At 54.1% G+C, this 19789-nt stretch overlaps 1 protein-coding gene across 20 annotated transcripts in view; it reads left to right on the top strand.

The window, feature by feature from the left end:
* The window catches only part of ZNF236 (zinc finger protein 236), a 103788-nt gene that overhangs the window by 37232 nt on the left and 46767 nt on the right, over nucleotides 1–19789 (top strand). For 13 of the 20 annotated variants that reach the window (XR_011379153.1, XM_051838587.3, XM_051838586.3 and 10 more), the window contains 9 exons: nucleotides 5–208; nucleotides 1018–1246; nucleotides 6032–6304; nucleotides 7354–7557; nucleotides 12337–12478; nucleotides 12989–13249; nucleotides 15361–15614; nucleotides 17924–18025; nucleotides 18378–18529. Coding sequence is in view for 18 of the 20 variants with exons in the window: in XM_051838587.3 (XP_051694547.1) it covers nucleotides 5–208; nucleotides 1018–1246; nucleotides 6032–6304; nucleotides 7354–7557; nucleotides 12337–12478; nucleotides 12989–13249; nucleotides 15361–15614; nucleotides 17924–18025; nucleotides 18378–18529 (1821 nt within the window). In the remaining 2 variants the exon portion in view is untranslated. Of the gene's footprint in view, nucleotides 1–4; nucleotides 209–1017; nucleotides 1247–6031; nucleotides 6305–7353; nucleotides 7558–12336; nucleotides 12479–12988; nucleotides 13250–15360; nucleotides 15615–17923; nucleotides 18026–18377; nucleotides 18530–19789 lie in introns of those variants that run through there. The other 7 variants (XR_016213834.1, XM_089304957.1, XM_089304958.1 and 4 more) reach the window with 5 other exon arrangements.

The following is a 19789-nucleotide window of genomic DNA, read 5'->3' as shown; positions in this document are numbered from 1 at the left end:
TCAGGCCACACTCTTCCAGACTATACCACTGCAGCCGGCGGAGGCCCAGGTTGTGTCCACGGCGACTCAGCAGAACTCCCAGGCGGTGACCGACGTCATCCAGCAGCTTCTGGAGCTCTCAGAGCCGGGGCCTGTGGAGTCCAACCAGTCCCCGCAGCCAGGGCAGCAACTAAGTATCACCGTGGGCCTCAACCAGGACATCCTCCAGGTGAAGCCCGGGGCCCGTCGGAGACAGGGCTCGCTGCCGGGGACCCAGAGAGCAGGGCTTGCAGTCAGGTGTCCTCACTGAAAGCTGTCTGAATAGAAAAACGTAGAACCAAAGGAGCTTGTCCAGCGGCTTATGGGCAGTGTAGACTTCTCCATGCTGTTAATCTAAGTTAAAGGAAGCCGAGAGCAGGCTTCTCCAAGCTTCTCTGGGGTTGGCCCCTGTGGGTGGAGGTGGCGGGAGGCTCTGCTGTGCTGCTGCCCGGCAGGCATGGGTGTCCCCAGAACAGTGCAGGCCCAGGGCAGGGGACGAACAGTGGGCCCAGAGCTCGCCTCTCTGTCTGACCCCCGCCCGGAGTGGCCGCTGAGCCTCTTCACTTCCAGACATGGGTGCCTCCCCCCACTCTCGGCTGTTTGTGTGAACCAGACTCCTGCATCTTCCTGGTGACAAGGGGGCCAGGGGTGTGCAGTCTGGGTGTCTCCAAGGTACACTCGGTGACCCTAGGCTGCCCACATTATCCCAGGTCAGACTCCTAGCAGTGAAACTGATTAACTTCGCTTCCCCTTAGTGTAGAGATGAATGAAAGCTTAAGCTTAATGTCCGGGTTGCGGGGGGCTGTCAGACCCCGAAGGGATGTTTCTGGCCCAGCCTGGGCAGCCTGGCTTACACGCGAGGACTCGGAATTGCAGGCTTTTAGTTTTTGGAGTGGAGTGAGATGTGGTGGGGGAAGCTTTGTGATGTCTTGTGATTGACTTTGGCAGGCAGACCTGGGCCGTTGCATCTTCTAACCTTTTAGTTCTGTTCTGTCTCAGCAAGCCTTAGAAAACAGTGGGCTGTCTTCAATTCCAGTTGCAGCACATCCCAGCGACGCCAGCCACGCCAAGGCCTCAGCCACACAGACTCAGAGCCCAGATGTTTCCAACGTGTCCACCGAGCCAACAGACCCCCCAGATGCAGAGCAAGAGAAAGAACAGGAAAGCCCAGAGAAGCTGGATAAAAAAGAAAAAAAAATTATGAAGAAGAAATCACCATTTTTACCCGGTAATTGTTTCCGGGTGCCAGCTTTGGGTGTCCTGGAAGGCGCTGATGTGGGTCTGGTTGCTGCAAGTCTGGCTCGGCTGCCCTGGAGTGGTATTTAGCGTGGCATTGTGGCAGCTGTGACGTATCTTGAATCCGGCCTGGCCCCCTGGTTGCCTTCTTTCCGGTGGCTCGTCTCCCGCCGCGTCCCAGGCCTGAGTGAGGAGCGCTCTGAGTGTTCTTGAGATCACTGCTTCCTTCGGTTCCTGCCCCTGGCGCCTGGTGCACCGTGGCTGCCTTGCCTTCCTCCTCGTTTGCACCTGTGTGTTGCGCGTGCCGACTCCCGCGGGGCTCGCCCATCTCACCTCTCCTCTCTGAGTCTGGGCGCCTGCCCCGCCCTCATCACAGTCTTCCTCCACTGTTCGGCCACGGGGGCGGAGCTGGATTCCTGCGTGTCTCACATCCCCGCGTTTCCTGGACGCGCTTTTCCGCATCCACAGCCCTGTGCTGCTCTGCCTCCGTTCTCCCTGCTGGCCTGGGCCACCCCAGTGCTGCCTGCCCTGCGCTCCTCCCCCCACCCCCGGCACCCGGCCTCTGTGGGTCTCGGGCGTCTCAGTGCTGCCTGTTCTCTTGTGAGCCCACAGTGCGTCCTGTGGAGCCGGCATTTACCGGGTCTTCCCTGTCTTCCTGGCACACTGCTCTTAGGAGACTTCTTCCTGGCACGTGGGCAGCAGGAGCTTTCCCACTGCTCGGCCTGGGGCGCTCTTCCCTGGAGTGTGGTAGTGGGGTCCGGCTCTCCGTTCCCTGCGTGCAAAGTAGGGTGCTGGGGTCTACGCGGCGTAGCCCCTGGGACTTCTGGGCTAAGGGGGGCGAGAAAGGAGGAAGAGAAGCCATTGCCGCACTCTGATTAGCTCTGTGTCTCGTGGGTTGTGGGTGTCTGGTGCTGGGGCGAGCGGGGGCTTGGGTGCGCACATCCCGTGTCTGCGTGCCCGTTGGAGTGCTGGGCTAGCTTCTTGCCGCTGCACCCCGGGAGGCAGCAGGTGCGGGCTCAGGTGTGTGCTCCCGGCCACCCACCTCAGAGGCCTCGACGGAGTTCTGGCTCCTGGCTTTGGCCCGGCCCCGTCTCTCTGTCTCTCGCTGTCGATCTTGCTCTTTGAAATAGGTGAAAATAAACAAGCACATAAGAAAGTCCCCAGATGTTTTGTGTTAAATTTGTTCTCACTGATATTTACGCCTCAGGCATCCCGTGAGGAAGTGTCTGAGCTGTGCGGGTCGGGGGCGGCAGTGTGCGCCGTCCGCCTGCTAGGGTTTCGGCAGGGACGCGGTCAGTTGCTGGCCTTCCGGGCTGTCTTTCTGGCTGAGTCGTTGGAGCTCTTGTGCTTTCTGGATGTTAATGCTTTGCTGTTAAGTGTGCTTCAAGTCTCTTCTGCAGCTGAGTGCCCCCTCACTCTGCGGTGTATTTGATGAGTAGATGAATTCAGCCACTCACGTTTAATGAAGCTAAATTGACCAGACTGTATAATCCAGGCGCCTGGTATCTGGTTTAAGAAATTCAAAAATCAGCCGTTTGCATTTAATTTGGCCATTTCCCTGGCCCTTATTGTGGTGTGTGATGTGTTACGAGGCTGGCATCTTGGGTTTTCTGTTCTGATCATGTGGGTAATAGTTGTCCAGCGCCTTGTGCTGAGAACTCTGTCCCCCGCAGCCGCGTGCACCGTGAGCTTGGTTTTCTTCCTGGTGTCAGCTCTAGGCTCTCGGCGTGGGCCGCGTGTGTGCGTCTGTGCTGCTGTGCGTGGGCGTGGATGCCTTGGGGGCACGGTGTCTCTCGCGCCTGCGAATGCCTTTCCCTGCTGTGCTGCAGGCAGGTCTTGCACATCCTTTGTACGACTTACTCTTCTTTGTTATTTTCTTTGTTGTTGCTGGAAACCAGGGGCGGGCAGTGTCCAGCCTGCGGGCCACTTCAGGCCTGCAGAATCATTTCCTCCGACCCTGGCCAGGAACCGCAGGTGGGACTCGAGATTGAACTTGCTCTCGTGCCTGGCTTTGGCTCCTCTTTCTGTTTGGGAACCGTGCCTCCAGTGAGGGCCTCCGTGGCAGGCAGGGGCTGCCCACAGAGCTGAGGCATCCGGAAGTGCTTGAGCCTGCACTCCCTGCAGGACCCATCAGCATGGCGGCCGCCCCCACCCTCCCTGTGGGACCCATTGGCCTGGCGGCTGCCCCCCACCCTCCCTGAGGGACCCATCAGCCTGGCGGCTGCCCCCCACCCTCCCTGAGGGACCCATCAGCCTGGCGGCTGCCCCCGCCCTCCCTGAGGGACCCATCAGCCTGGCAGCTGCACCCCCCCGGGACCCATCAGCATGGTAGCCGTCCCCGCCCTCCCTGCGGGACCCATCGGCCTGCGGCTGCCCCCAGGGAATACCTGCTGTTTCTGAGCGGTGGCTGTTTCCCAGGGGAGCCTCGCTCCTGCAGCCTCGCCCGTGAGTGAGGAGGGCAGGGCCCCTGCTGCTCTGCCCTCCATCCCTCCCAAGGCAGCCTTTTACCACACGTGGGCGGGGAAGGTCACCTACGTGGACGTTATTTTCAAGTCGTCTTTTTCTGCCTACTACCTGATTTTTCAAAGTGCCTGAGTCGCATTCTGTTCAGTGAGTACATCACGATTCGTCATGCGCTGCTGAGGAAGTGAAGGGCTATTGAAGTTACCTGCAGACTTTTGCTGCAGTGGGTGTGTCATCAGCATGTGTCCGTGTACCTGTAGGAGGCATCTCCAGAAGTGTTGGGAGCTTTGAAGGGTACATCATATAAGATGGTCGTAAGGTTATAATTTTGAGATAATTTCATTTTTTCTCCTGAATTTTCTGAGAGAGACTTGTAGATACCACAGAGCTTCAGAAAATTCTTAGAAAAAATAAAAATGCAAAATTTCCTTGAATTTTTGAAGCCCTTCATGTAATATCCTAAATGCTTTCTAATTCCCTAAATAACTCTACACCCGTGAGCTTGCATTTCCTAAAATCAAGGCTGTCCTCCTTCATCACCATGGTGCCGTCATCAGTACCAGGACGCTGGTGCACGGCCCTCACTCAGTCACTGTGTCAGTAAGTGCCCGGAACGCAAGGAAGGCAGTCTTGTCCGTCCTCTGAGTGCTGACAGCAGAGTGGAGTCACAGCCCAAGCCCAGCCTCTCCACAGGCTGCGCTCAGCTAAGCTGATGGGTTAGAAAATGGCATCCTAGTGTCCTTTTAATCTGCATTTTCTTACAAGGAGTGGGGTGAGGGCCTTTCATGTAAAGAAAACCTGTGTTTTTCCTTTAGACTAGTTCTTTTTTTAAAAATACTTATTTATTTATGTGAGATGTAGAGTTACAGAGAGAGGAAGAGACAGAGGGAAAGATTTTCCATCCACTGGTTCACTCCCCAGATGGCCACCAATAGCTGGAAGTGGGCCAATCCGAAGCCAGGAGCTTTTTCTGGGACTCCCATGTGGGCATAGGGGCCCAAGCACTTAGGCCATCTTCTGCTGCTTTCCCAGATGCATTAGCAGGGGCCTGGATCAAAGGTGGAGCAACGGAGACTTGAACCGGTGCCCGTAGGAGATGCTTGTGCCACTGGTGGAGGCCTTGCCCACTATGCACAACGCCAGCCCCTTGACTAATCTTACTTTTTGTTGGCTGTGATACCCCGAAGATGATGGTGTTTTGCCAGCTGTTTTTGTAACATGCTTGTTTGTCTTTTTGACCATTTTGATTTTATGTGGGTTCTTCATCTGAAATGTGTGTCTGTTTCCATTTCTTTAGGTGAATAAAGCTAATCAGTTAAAAAGGCAAAAGGAAGCCTCCTGGACTTTTTTAAGATTTTAATATTTCAGAGATCATTTTACTTAGTACATTTTCTTTTCTTTTTTTTTTTTATTTTTTTTTATTTTTTGACAGGCAGAGTGGACAGTGAGAGAGAGAGACAGAGAGAAAGGTCTTCCTTTGCTGTTGGTTCACCCTCCAATGGCCGCCACGGCTGGTGCGCTGCGGCCAGCGCACCGCGCTGATCCAATGGCAGGAGCCAGGTACTTCTCCTGGTCTCCCATGGGGTGCAGGGCCCAAGCACTTGGGCCATCGTCCACTGCACTCCCCAGCCACAGCAGAGAGCTGGCCTGGAAGAGGGGCAACCCGGGACGGAATCCGGAGCCCCGACCGGGACTAGAACCCGGTGTGCCGGTGCCGCAAGGTGGAGGATTAGCCTAGTGAGCCGCGGCGCTGGCCTACTTCGTACATTTTCATGAACTTTATGGAGATTGTTCTTCAGTTGGAAATAGTTTTAAATTTTATTCAGAGTTGAATAGTATTTTGAGTTGTAAAAGATAAAACTTATTTGATCTGGAATTCTGCAATATCAAATGTCCTGTTTCTTGGTCTTAATTGTAAATTCCATTTCATGGATGAAGGAATTACTGCTGCGCCATTATTTGCATTTGTGTTATCATCTTGTGATATCAGAGAGGCTCGGGGAATTCCTGCTGTACCTCCGCCCTCCTCGTGGTGTTCTGAGTGAGCCGGGTGTTAGTGATGGCATCCCTCCTGTTCCCGAGCGAGAGCCCATCTGCCCTGCGGGCTCCTGGTGGAGTCCTGTCGCCTGTTCCCGTCACTCTTGTTCCCTGTGGGCTGGGGATTGTGTCCGTGTGGACTCCCGGGGTCTTGTGCCGGGGCAAGCCGCAGTCCTCAGTGACTGCTGGCCGAGACTCTGCGGCGGGTGCCGCGCCTGCCTGTTGCCGTGCTGCACCTCTGGGCCCAGCTGTGCTGTCTTCCGTCCCCTCGCTGCAGGCTCCATCCGAGAGGAGAACGGGGTGCGGTGGCACGTGTGTCCCTACTGCACCAAGGAGTTCCGGAAGCCCAGTGACCTGGTGCGCCACATCCGCATCCACACGCACGAGAAGCCCTTCAAGTGCCCGCAGTGCTTCCGGGCCTTCGCGGTGAAGAGCACGCTGACGGCGCACATCAAGACGCACACGGGCATCAAGGCCTTCAAGTGCCAGCACTGCATGAAGAGCTTCTCCACCTCGGGCAGCCTCAAGGTGCACATCCGCCTGCACACAGGTGCGCGCGCGTGTGGCGGGTGCCTGCGCCCGGAGCAGGGCGGAGAGGGGGGCCTGGACGAGTGGCGCTTAGAGATGGACATAGGACTGCAGGGTGAAGAGGCCCCTCCTGGGGAGCCAGATGGAGAGTAGCCTTAGACTGGGTGAGTTCTCCAAGGAGACCCCCTAGGACCCGTGTGGGGGACCCGTGGTCTTGAGGCGGCAGAGGGGGAGGCTTGGCCCCTTGGGGCCAGGGCCCTTTCGCAGAGGCCTTCAGCAGGAAGGCAGCCGAGAGCGTCGCCCTACCCTGCGGTGCCTCTCAGCACGGATGCTGTGTGGGCTCCACGTTTCCTTAAGGAACAGCATGACTGAGATCTAATTCACGCATCGTAAATTCTCTCCTTGAAAGAACACGATTCACAGTTGTGCAGCCCACACCACTGAACAGTTTTGTGGCATTTTTATCACCCCCGTGGAAGCCCGTGTTTGCGAGCAGCGTCTCCGTGTGCTCCTTTAGCATGCCCTGGCTGGGCTAGCCCTGGCGTTACTCAGTTGTTGTCTGGGATCTGCACTGTCATTCCCTCAGACAAGGGGGGGATGCAGCGGTGGGGGACAGTGAGGGCCGGTCCCCACCGTCATTCTCATCACTGCTTAGAGCCAGCAGCAACCACTTGGCACTGGCTTGTAGACCACCAGGTGCGGTGTGGCATCCCAGCAGCCCCCTGAGAGAGCCGGGAGGGTGGGGTGGGGGTCTGGGTGCTCTCTGTGCTGTGCAGTTCTGCAGGACTGCTTGCTGGCTGTCTCCATGTCTGTTAGAGTTTCAGGCTTTGTCCTGAAAACAGTCAATGTTCCTTTTTATTTAACATTCTCCTGTTGCATGCCTTAACATCTCTAATACGCATTGTACAAACATGAGGGAAAATAGAACAGTGGATGAAGTCCTTGAAATTGCAGGCATGGAACAGCAAACTGAATGTTCAGCAGGGTTGGAGTGCGGTGTTTTCTGTTGGCACTCTTTGTTGAGGTGCCGTTCCTTGAAATGATTCTAAAGTGTGCTGTTATTTTTCTCAGGAGTGAGACCTTTCGCTTGTCCCCACTGTGACAAAAAGTTCCGAACCTCAGGCCACAGGAAGACCCACATTGCCTCCCACTTCAAACACACGGAGCTGAGGAAGATGAGGCACCAGCGCAAGCCTGCGAAGGCCCGTGTTGGCAGAACGAACATGCCTGTCCCCGATATTCCTTTGCAGGAGCCCATTCTCATAACCGACTTGGGTAAGGCGGATGGCAGTGCTCTTGGGATTGGTCCTGTGCTCTTTGCTCTGGGGCCCCGTGTAGGATGTGGCCTTGGGGTGGTCCATGTGGCTGGGTAGCATGAGGACTTAGCATGGCCCATGTGGCTGGGTAGTGTGAAGACTTAGTGTGGTCTGTATGGCTGGGTAGTGGTAGGACTTAGCATGGCCCATGTAGCTGGGTAGTGTGAAGACTTAGCGTGGTCTGTATGGCTGGGTAGTGGTAGGACTTAGCATGGTCCGTGTGGCTGGGTAGTGGTAGGACTTAGCATGGTCCGTGTAGCTGGGTAGTGTGAAGACTTAGCGTGGTCTGTATGGCTATGTAGTGATAGGACTTAGCATGGTCCATGTGGCTGGATAGAGGTATGACTTAGCGTGGTCCATGTGGCTGTGTAGCAGTATGACTTAGCGTGGTCCATGTGGCTATGTAGTGGTAGGACTTAGCATGGTCTGTGTGGCTGGGTAGTGTGAAGACTTAGCGTGGTCTGTATGGCTATGTAGTGGTAGGACTTAGCATGGTCCATGTGGCTGTGTAGCAGTATGACTTAGCGTGGTCCATGTGGCTGTGTAGCAGTATGACTTAGCGTGGTCCATGTGGCTATGTAGTGGTAGGACTTAGCATGGTCTGTGTGGCTGGGTAGTGTAAACTTAGCGTGGTTTATGTGGCTGGGTAGTGGTATGACTTAGCATGGTCCTTGTGGCTGGGTAGTGTGAGGAGTTAGCATGGTCTGTGTGGCTGGGTAGTGGTAGGGTTTAGCATGGTCCACCTGGTGTCCAGAACTAAAACCTGTAGAAAAATGATCTCTCAGAACTGGAATAAAACTGGGAGCCACGCTGTCCTGGTCTGTCTGTGCTCCTCCCACAGTTCCGGAGGCTGGACGCCTAGGATCTGGGTGTGGGCGGAAGTGGTGTCTGCGAAGGGCCTTTTCTCTGAGCCACTGCCCCCTGGCTGTGTCCGCACGTGGCAGAAGGAAGGGGAAGGGTCTCCAGGCCCCACCTCTGATTGTTGCCACATTGGGAGTAGGCTTCAACATGTGGCCTATAAGCGTACAGTCGGTCTGTGTGTGAATTTACACTTCTTATTTTTTAAACATTTATTTTTAAGATTTCAGTTATTTATCTGAAACTCAAAGCTATAGAGAGAGAGGGAGAGAAAGCGTGATCTTCCATCTGCTGCTTCAGTCCTGAGATAGCCACAATGGCCAGCCTGGGCCAGGGCGAAGGCAGGAGCCAGGAGCTTCTTCTAGCTCTCTCCCATGGGTGGCAGGGGCCCAAACCCTTGGGCCGTCTTCTGCTGCTTCTCCTAGACCCGTCGAAGGGATCTGGATTAGAAGCGGAGCAGCCAGGATACCAATTGGCACCCATGTGGGATGCAGGCGTAGCCAGTGGCAGCTTTACTGGCTAGGCCACAATGCTGGCGCCTCTGTCTGCCCTTTCCCAGGCACACTACAGGGGATCTGGATTGGAAATAGAGCAGCCAGGACTCGAACCTGCCCACATGGGATGCCAGCATTGCGGGAGGCTTCACCTGCTGGGCCAGCCCCGAGTCCTGAGTCCTGAGGGTTCAGTGGGATGCCTGGGTCCTGTTGGCATCACAGGTGCCTGGGTCTTAGCCTGGTCAGTGGAAGCTGAGTTCTCCCGTGTCTGGGCCGAGGACGGCGGGTGGGAGTGGTTCTGGGAGGTGGCGTGATGGTTTCTTTCCGTGTCTGGCTTCACTGTTATTTCTGTTTGTGTCATCACTTCTCTGACTTTGAGTACCCCGGGGCCAGAGCAAGGATGCTGCTCTCCTCATCTGTGTGGGAAGGATTCGGATAGAAACTTGATGGGGAGAGGGTTTAGGTATAGAATTCTCACAGCGACTCGGCTTACTGGGACAAGTCTGGATATTCCAGTCCCACAGAGTTCCTTAAACCACAGTGTGTTGTACACCAAGACTGTCACTTTAAAAGAATTAGGGTGCACTACCAGTACTCTACCAGGTGATTTAATCTCTGGTCAGCAGGGATAGATGGGCCTGAGGCACTGGAGGCCAGGACCCCAGGCCACGGCTCAGCTGACAGAGGAGAGGCTGGCAGGAGTGGGTGTGTGCAGGGCGCGCTGTGGTGTCGGGAGGGGATCTGGGACGCAGAGTTGTGGCTTCCAGGGCCACAGCAGAAAGGGCTGCAGGAACTGGAGAGGCAGGTGGGTGGTTTCTCAGGTCAGTGGCGGGAGGCCTGTACTCGTGGAGGATGGCGTGGATGTGGAGGACGGTCCCCGCCCTTGCTGCGGGCTGCAGTCTGGTAGCCGGGTGTGCTGGCGACCAGGCATCTCCAGAGGAGACTGTGGGTCACTTTGCTTCAGGGGAGGCTGGAGTGTCAGCAGCGGTGGCTGTGTGAAGACCCCGGCATCAGCCGTAACCAGGAGCCTGGAGAGCTTGAGGCTTGCCTGCTGTGGTGAGCTTGGTGTCCAGGTGGCTGTAGGAAGCCCACACCTGGGGCCTCCCTTGGGCCCTGCCTTGCAGTCTGACTGCCTGGGAAGCCTTGAGCATGCCTCGTCCTTGCTCCTCAGACAGATTCTCTTTTTTTTTGTTTAAAGATTTTATTTATTTATTTGAGAGGTGGAGTTACAGACAGAGAAGGAGAGACAGGAAGGTCTTCCTTCTGCTGGTTCACTCCCCAGATGGCCGCAACAGCCAGAACTGGGCAGAATCGAAGCCAGGAGCCAGGAGCTTCCTCAGGGTCTCCCATGCGGGTGCAGGGGCCCAAGCACTTGGGCCATCTGCTGCTTTCCCAGGCCACAGCAGTGAGCTGGATTGGAAGGGGAGCAGCCGGGACTAGAACCAGAGCCCACATGGGATGCCGGTGCTGCAGGTGGAGGGTTAGCCTAGTAAGCCACAGCGCCAGCCCCCAATGCTTTTAATGTGGGAAATGACAGAAGCCAAACAGGCTTTCCTGTTCGTGGAGTGCACTGTTTCTTCCCCTGTGAAACACGTGAAACTGCTGTTGGGCGGCTCTTAGTCTTAACAATTAGGAGGTGAATGTGGAATTCCTGGTCCCTCTGCTTCACTGGAATTCTGTTTCTCTCGCTTTGATGAGTTTGATTATAATTACTTATAATTATTTCATATTCAGTATCTTTCTGTCTTACTGCTTTTGGTATAACTTATCTAATGAACAGTATGAATCAGTCTTCCTAGTTGTATGTCACACAATTCACTTTAGTGCTAAGGGGAGAATTCTAACAATTCTGTGTTGCTGGGGCCAGCTGCTGCTGCAGCACCAGCATCCCATAGCGGACTGCTGGTCCAAGCCCGGCTGTTCCTCTTCTGACCCAGTCTGCCGCTGAGGTGCGTGGGCAGGCAGTGGAAGATGGCCCAAGCGCTTAGGCTCCTGCCCTCCTTGGAGGAGGCCAGGATAGAGCTCCTGGCTTCTGCCCGGCCCAGACCTGGCTGTGGCGGCCATCTGGGGAGTGAACCAGCAAGATGGAGGATCTCTCTGTGTCTCTCTCTCAGTCACTGCCTTTCAAACAAATGAATAAGTCTTTTTAGTGAAGTGGTCTGAGAGACCATTCTATTAAGTTCAACAAGGAGCAAGAAAATAGCCAATCAGATGTTATTTGAAACTTATAATTTTTTTTATTTTTTAATTTTATTTGGGGGATAGAAAGCAAGAGCTCCCATCTACTGGTTCATTCCCTCAAATTCCCACAAGGGTCAGGGTTGGGCCAGTGGCTTGAGCTCAATCCAGGCCTCCACACCAGTGGTAGGAACTCAGTTACTTGAACTATTACCCATGGCTCTGTCCTCACTGGCAGGAAACGGGTCAGGAGTGGAACTGGATATTGAACCCGTATGAGATTGTACTCTGCTATGAAACGTGGGCATCTTCACCACTGATTAGGTTTAGTACACTTGGTAGACTTCGGGCATTATTCTTATTTGCCATTTTGGTGAATATTCACATGTTTTGGAGGTGCTGGACAGCAGTGAATGCAGTGAGACAGGGAAGGGCTCCCAGTGGGGGAGCAGCCAGTGCCTGCCTGGTGGACTAGGAGATGGCACCCTGTGAGCACAATGGTGGAAGCTTGGAGGAGACGGGTTTTGAGGGAAAAAATTGAAATGGAACCTGGACTTTTAGGGAGAGTCAGGAAAAACAGTGCATTCAGAGATGCATACGCGTTGCCTGGGAATTGGTGTGGCTGTAGGAGGGGAAGGGTGCGGGTGTGGCGCTGGTTCAGGTCCCAGCTGCTCCACTGCCAGTCCAGCTCCCTGCTGATGCCCTGGGGAAGACCTGTACGGAGCTCCTGGCTCCTGGCTTTGGCCTGGCCCAGCCTCAGCCGTTGTGGCCATTTGAATCAATGGATGGAAGATTTCCCTCTCTGTCTTTCTCTCTTTTTGTAAGTCTGCCTTTCAAATAAATAAATCTTGAAAAAATTTTGGTAATCCCTGATTCACCTAAATTTTGGATATAATTATGTAAATACAATGTCAGCCATGCCTGTATAGAAAGTAAATGTGGAGATTCTAAAAACTGTCTCTGGGATCGAGGGAAGTCATATGACGGTGGAGATCCTCCTCTTGCTACGAAACAGTAAACTAAATGATAAGTGTTCCTCTGTAAGTGTTCTCTCGGCGCCAGCTCCTAACCCAGCTGAGGGAGCGCTGGGCTCCAGGATTGGAGTCTGTCGCAGAGTGTGCAGCGTCTGCGTGACACAGGTGCCCTTTGTTCCACGTTAGTACTTGCAGCACGACAGCGAATCTTTCCTGCTTTGTTTGGCTCTGTAGGTCTTATCCAGCCCATCCCAAGAAACCAGTTTTTCCAGAATTATTTTAATAACAACTTTGTCAACGAAGCAGATAGGCCGTACAAATGTTTCTACTGTCATCGTGCGTATAAAAAATCTTGCCACCTGAAGCAGCACATCAGGTAAGGTCATGGGTGCAGAGATGGAAGTCGGTTGTGTTGCCTTTTGATATTTAAAGGATCACATTTGACCCACAAGACACGTATTGATAATTAATAGTTTTCATTGTTTAGTGTCTTGACTAAGATATTTTACCCAGAAATTTCCACCAGACCTTGTTTTAATCCCTATCATATTTCAGCATTTTCAGTTGCAATGAAAAGTGAAAGAACTATTTGGTTTATTTAGCATTATGTTTACTTTTTTATCTGTATTCATTGTTAATTCTTAGTGCTAGTTCAGTGGAAAGAAAGTGGCAACTTGACCATGACTGAGTGGAGTCAGGAGGACAGTGTGGTTTCCTGCACACCCGCACTGCAGCAGCCGTGTGACCTTGGGGCCCAGGGCGTCTCGGCTGTGAGGTGGCAGGAGCTGCGAGCGTGGCTAAGACATGGTGCTGGTGAAAGAGTGGACAGGAGTGCAAGCTAGTCAGAGAACTGGAAGACATTCGTGGCAATATTTCTTCTTTTTAGGTCACACACAGGTGAAAAGCCCTTTAAGTGTTCTCAGTGTGGAAGAGGCTTCGTGTCTGCAGGCGTGCTCAAGGCACACGTACGCACGCACACGGGGCTCAAGTCGTTCCAGTGTCTGATCTGTAATGGGGCTTTCACCACTGGGGGCAGCTTACGGCGGCACATGGGCACCCACAACGACCTCCGGCCCTACATGTGTCCCTACTGCCAGAAAACGTTCAAGACCTCACTCAATTGCAAAAAGCACATGAAAACCCATAGGTAGGTGTGCTTCCGGGGCCACGCTTCCCCATCTTGATCATTCCCAGGTGTACTGGGGGCTGCTTTTAGGAAATGCTCGTCTTTGACTCCTGTGTTAGCATCTGCAGCTGGGTACGTGGGCAGAAGAGATGGAAGCATCAGTGTCAGATGGCCTCTTGAGACCCCTAAACTAAAACGTCCACGTCTTTATCTTTACCATGGCATGCATGTGGTCTGTATTGGCGCAGTGCCTTGTCCGCTGACAGTGGGCGATGGATGAGCTGAGATGCTGGGCTGCGTCTGATGCAGTCAGGCAGGGGAGATTTTGGAAGAGAAGTCTCCCATGGGCCTGTGATTCCCAGGCACGGCATTAGCACGTCGCGTTGCTCCTCGTTCTGTGTCAGCCGTCCACGAGGCCTCCTTCGGTCTGACTACGGCTCGGCCTCATAGGGCATCCAAGAGCAGTGTGTTTGGACCTGGCGCTTGCTGCCTGAGCCCTTGAGCAGCGCAGAATCCTGTACTGTACAGTAGGGCGTGGCTAACGTGGCAGCCATGTCCCCTCCCGGGAAATGCAATAGAAGTTACCGCAAAAAAGTACTGACCCTCCACCCGAGAATGCTTACTTCTGAGTGGTGTCACCCTCATGCACCCCATGGAACCCTGGCGATGGTTTCTGTGGTGGTTTGGCTCTGAGTGCCACGTGCTGTCCACAGAGTCGTCTTGTTTGATTTGAGCAGAGATGATGGCTTAGCTGAGACCTGTCCCCACCGCTCAGCCCAGTATTGGTGGCGCCAGTGAGCATAGGCACTCCTGTCAGTTGTGCGTGCAGGTATCCTTACTGCCTTTCCTGGAGGGAGTTATGTGCCGCGCTTATGTCCGGGAACTGGGGATCTGCATGGCCTTGACACGCAGGATGCCTGAGTCTGTTCACTGCCACGGGGTTGGGTCGCCATGTCCTGAGGAGCTCAGACCTCGCTTGCCCCTGGCCTGTCTGTCTCTGTCAGGCCTTTACAACGCACCTTCGGTGGTAGAGTGGGGACTGTGAGTGTTAAAGCCCTGTTTATGCAGCCAGTGGCCAGTGGGCTGATTGTGGGACCCGCTGCATGGTGTGGGGAGTACTGCCTGCCGTGGCCTGCCACGGGCTACCGAGAGCTGTGAGCAGCATCGCGTGTGGTGCTGAGGAGGAGCCTCACAGACCGAGGGCTCTGCCCCATGACAGTGGTGCTTTTGTCATCTACAGCGTGGGCACCTGGCTCCTGCAAGGAGAGGGCAGGCTGAAGTCTCAGGAACTCCAGAACACTGACTAAAAATAGGCATAAAAGGCTGCAGTAGTAAAATCCATGAAAGCAAAAGTTGAGTGGACAGAACTCAAGTGTCCGCCTGGCCAGGTGCTTGTGCAGACCTGCGCCCTGGCTGCGGGGCGGTGTGTCCCCTGGCTTTGTGTCGTGGTCACAGTGCAGGCCTCCATTCCGCAGAGAAGCAGTGGAGCCTTGACTCTTCTGAGATGTCAGAAACGAAGAGGGGAGATTGTGTTTGAACGAAGTAAGGGTGGACTTCGGGTGGGCAGATCGAGAGGAACCTCGGGTGGATCGTGTGGGTGTGGAATGAGAAAGAAGGAGGAGACGCCACCTTGCCTTAACCTGTGCAGGCACCCGAGCCAGCCTGCTGAGCAGGTCTGTGTGTGAGGTGGGTTTTTTTTTTTTTTTTTTTTTTAAAGTTTTTTAGATTCATTTACAAAACTCAATTCTCTTTTTTCTCTTTGGAAAAGAGACTGTTGGCCTTGATGCATATGTGCTGGGTGTGTTTTGTACCGGCTCCCCTGGTGTGGTTCTTTGAGCCCTGGGCCCCCCGTGGGATTGGAGCTGGGGCGTTGCACTCTCAGGCGGTGGCATCCTTTCTTGTCCTGAGACTCGTGAAAGCACAGGGGTGTGCTGTCCTGCCTCCCCGCGTGCCGTGGCCTGCAGCCTGAGACGGCACTTGCGCGTGAGATGCCGTGGTTTCTCCTCTGAATTGCTCAGAGTGACGTAATTTTTAGCTGCATCGTCGTCACGACTTTAAAATGAAAGGCGTGACGAGCAGGTGGTTGGCAGCGGTGCCGGCACCTGATTGCACACGTCCTTGGCCTCTCGAAGGTACGAGCTCGCCCAGCAGCTGCAGCAGCACCAGCAGGCCGCCTCCCTCGACGACAGCACCGTGGACCAGCAGAGCATGCGCGTGTCCGCCCCCCTGCAGGTGCAGCTCGAGAGCGCCGAGCTGCAGCAGACGGCCGAGGCGGTTGCTGCAGACCCTGAAACCATGCTGGACCTGGGGCCACAGCACGTCGTGGCTGCAGAGGACACGGCACTGGGTCAGCCGCTGACCGATCAGCCTTTGGACGCAGACGAAGGTAAATGTTCCAGGAGGGCTGAGGTCAGGACGACCCTCGTGGGGTGCTGTAGCCCTTCACCCAGTGCAGTGCTTTGCTCTCCCATCTCTGACTTCTTAAAAAGTCATTTATGTATCTGAGAGGTGGAGGGAGACACACGGAGAAGAGAGCGGCCATCTGCTGGTTCACTCCTCAGCTGCCCACGGTGGCCCTCTAGTTGGTGCTGAAGCTGGGAGCCAGAGAGTGAATCTGCGTCTCCCACGTGGGTGGCCTCACCGCTGCGTGCCGGGCCCTGTATTAGTAGGAAGCTGGACTCAGGAGCAGAGCGGAGTGCTGAACCCAGGTGCTCCGCTATGAGATACAGGTGTCCGAACCGGCAGCCTAACTTGCCGCCCCCGTGCCTGCCCCTTAAATCACAGTGTGTCCTGCATGTGCGCGTGTGCACGGACGCTGCTGCCGTGTCCACCGTTGCCCATGTCCTCTTAATCAGACTTCCACTCTCCACCGTACTAGGTTTCTGAGGGCAAGTTTTTTGTTTTTTTGAACATCTGATTACTTGGTAGCAAAAAAAGTATTTGAAATCCTAGGACTGTCCGTGTTTTGGTGTGGGTTCTTCCCAGTATTTTGGTGCAGGTATGCAGGCCCACGTGTACCCACGTGCATGGTTTGGCATGCCTCCAGAATTACGGAAACGCAGTCTTAATAGGCCTGCTTCTGTGTGACATTGTGTCCCTTAACACATGGACGGTGTCCTTCCTCTCAGGCGTGCCTTTATGCGGTCATTGGTACTCTGCTGTGGTGCCCCGCTGTCCACCCACAGATGGAGCAGTCAGGGAGCTTTTGCCAGGATGGACAGCACTTCACAGAGGGCCGGTGCCATCACAGGTGGTGTGCCTGGTGGCCACGCTGACCTGTGTCCTGGCGCAGGTGTCTTCTCAGGCAGCCCTGGTGACAGCATGCTGGCCCGGGTCCTTTCACTTTTTGGGCGTGGCGTCCCCACATTGACTTAGTCTGTGGGCAAAGTCATATTCCTCATCCCCAGTGACACTTGGGCCTGCACGTACCCTAACAGCCTTTAAATGGCATTGAACATTCTGACAGTTTAGAATATTACCTTATAGAACAACATCTAAGTTTTTTTAAATTTTTAAATTTTATTTTATTTTTATTTATTTATTTTTGACAGGCAGAGTGGACAGCGAGAGAGAGAGAGACAGAGAGAAAGGTCTTCCTTTGCTGTTGGTTCACCCTCCAATGGCCACCGCGGCCAGCGCACTGCACCGCGCTGATCCGAATCTGGGAGCCAGGAGCTTCTCCTGGTCTCCCATGGGGTGCAGGGCCCAAGTACTTGGGCCATCCTCCACTGCACTCCCTGGCCACAGCAGAGAGCTGGCCTGGAAGAGGGGCAACCGGGACAGAATCCAGAATCCGGTGCCCCAACTGGGACTAGAACCGGTGTGCTGGTGCTGCAAGACGGAGGATTAGCCTACTGAGCCGCGGTGCCGGCCCACAATATCTAAGTTTTAGGAAAAACTGGAACAACTTTATGAAGATAATGCCATAACCAAATTTTTAGCAGTGTATTTATGCTTCCTATTTTTTTCCAAGATAAACTGTTTAAAATTTGAATACGTATGCATGTGTGTTTTATTGGAAAGGCAGAGAGAGACAGAGACGTGTGCCCACAACAGGCAGGGCTGGGCCCTCAGTCCAGGTTTTCCGTGGATGCCTCCAGCTCCCAAGCCCTTGAGCCATCAGCACTGCAGCTCCGGGTGTGCATTCGCGGAGTGCTGGACTCGAGAGTGGAGCTGGGACTGTGATGCAAGCACCCAGCACGGGATGGGGCGTCCTGAGTGACCTCCTAACTGCCGCGCCACACACCTGCCCTTAGAGCGCTGTGTAAGGAATTGTTATGTTTCTTTATGTTATATTGCAAAGGCAGGCGCACAGAGAGACAGAGATCTTCTATCTGCTGGTTCACTCCCCACATACCTGCCCCAGGCAGTGATGGGCCAGGCTGAGCCAAGAACCCAGAACTCCATCTGTGTTTCCTAAGCAAGCGGCAGGGACCCAAGTACTTGAGCCATCACCGCTGCCTCCCGGGAGCACACTAACAGGAACCGAGATTGGAAGCAGAGCAGCCAGGACTCCGTCAGGCACTGTGATGTGAGATCCGGGCAGGCACCCCCAGCGGCAGCGTGACCACTGTGCCGCACCCCCACTGCGAGGCTGGTTTTTACAAACATCCTGGAGTGAGCCTGGGGCAGAGTGGCAGATGGGAAGTAGCTGCCAAGTGTGTGGTCTCCTTTCCTTTGCACGCTCGTCCTTAGATGGGTTTGCGGCCCCCCAGGACCCTCTCCGAGGGCACATGGACCAGTTTGAGGAGCAGACCCCGCCTGCGCAGTCCTTCGAGCCAGCAGGGCTGTCACAAGGTCAGTAGTGGGTTTTGAGTGAGCTGTGTGTAAGCAGCGCCTGCCGGGTTTCACGTAACGAGCCCAGTGCTTTCTGCATGTGTTGTGTGTGGCGTCAGGAAGCAGCCTGCGTGTCCACGTCTACCTTAGTTTCTAGCCAAGAGCAGGGGCTGAGGTCCAGCAGTCGGGGGAAGGTGGCGGGGAGGGGGTCCTGGCACACGGCACTCCGTCCTGGCTATGGCCAGACACTGGCTGCACTGATCTTGACACCAATTCAGAAAGCAGAGATGACCCTTTAGGTATTTTTTCTAGTTTTTTAGAGGCTTTTCTGTGTGACTTTAACGCTTCTGAGAGCTTGTCTGACTCGTTGCAGGTTTCACAGTGGCAGATACGTACAGTCAGCAGCCTCAGTTCCCAGCCGTCCAGCAGCTGCAGGACTCCAGTACGCTGGAGTCTCAAGCCCTGTCCACAAGCTTCCATCAGCAGAACGTACTGCAGGTCCCTGGTGCCGAGGCGGTCAGCGTGGTGAGTGACGGAGGGCCCACACCCGGGCAGCGGTCAGCACTGCCGTGCTGGTCTTCACTGTCATAGCTGAGGTGTACGCACGTCTCGGGAGAGCATGCGGCCTTCACGCAAAAATCACAGTGTTTAGCAAGTGGAGCCTTCCGTTTTCCTCAAAATATTTTAATTTTACTCAAGGTTTCCAATACCATGATGTGAATTTGCCTTTTTGGTTAAAAGCCAGGAAGGGAGTGAGTAGAGTATAATGTAACATCAACTGAAAGGTATTATGTTGCCTTGGGCACTAAACCTAAACGTTTTTGTTTGTAGAGTTCTAAATATGGCAGAAGGAAAATATTATGAATGATGATACATTAAAAGCTTAAATGCATTTTTTAAAAAGATTTATTGATTTTACTTTTGAAAGAATTACAGAGAGGCAGAGACACAGAAAGAGAGATCTTCCGTCTGCTGGTTCACTCCCCAGATGGCCTCAATTGCCAGAGCTGGGCCAGACCGAAGCCAGGAGCCAGGAGCTTCTTCCAGGTCCCCCACATGGCTGCAGGGGCTCAGGCACTTGGGCCGTCTTCGACTGCTTTCCCAGGTGCATTAGCAGGGAGCTGGATGGGAAGTGCAGCAGTAGGAACTTGAACCGGTGCCCACGTGGGATGTAAGTGTTGCAGGCAGCAGCTTAACTTGCTGTGCCACAGCACCGGCCCCAAAATGCATAATTTAAAATTTTTATCTCTTAAAAATTTTATCTCTTATTCAAGTTGGAAACATTGGATTTTTGTATCTGGAAATTTTTTAGTGCTGCTACAAATGATTGACCAATGAATTGTGATCTTTCTCTTTTTTAAAAGATTTATTTATTTATTTATTTATTTATTTTGAAAGTCAGAGTTACAGAGAGAGGGGGAAGACAGAGAAAGAGAAAGCGAGCAAGCGAGCGAGAGCCTCTTTTGCTCGTTCACCTCCCAGATGGCCACAATGACCTGGGATGGGCCAGCCTGAAGCCAGGAGCTTCAGGCGGGTCTCCCACGTGAGTGCAGGGGCCCATGCATTTGGGCCATCTTCCACTGCTTTCCCAGGCCATAGCAGGGAGCTGGATCAGAAGTGGAACAGCTGGGATGTGAACCACGTGAGACAGTGCCCACGTGGGATGCTAGCACTGCAGGCTGCAGCAGCCTCACCCACGATGCCACACGTGGGCCCTGATCGTTCTTTCTTTAAATTCCACCATTGTAGTTTTACCCTGGTGCAGGGCTGTCTCCTCCAGTGGGC

This window comes from Oryctolagus cuniculus, chromosome 10 (assembly GCF_051225735.1).
Source record: "Oryctolagus cuniculus isolate XC-2025 breed Fujian yellow rabbit chromosome 10, ASM5122573v1, whole genome shotgun sequence".
NCBI classification, from domain to species: domain Eukaryota; kingdom Metazoa; phylum Chordata; class Mammalia; order Lagomorpha; family Leporidae; genus Oryctolagus; species Oryctolagus cuniculus.
This window is presented reverse-complemented; position numbering and strand designations above follow the sequence as displayed.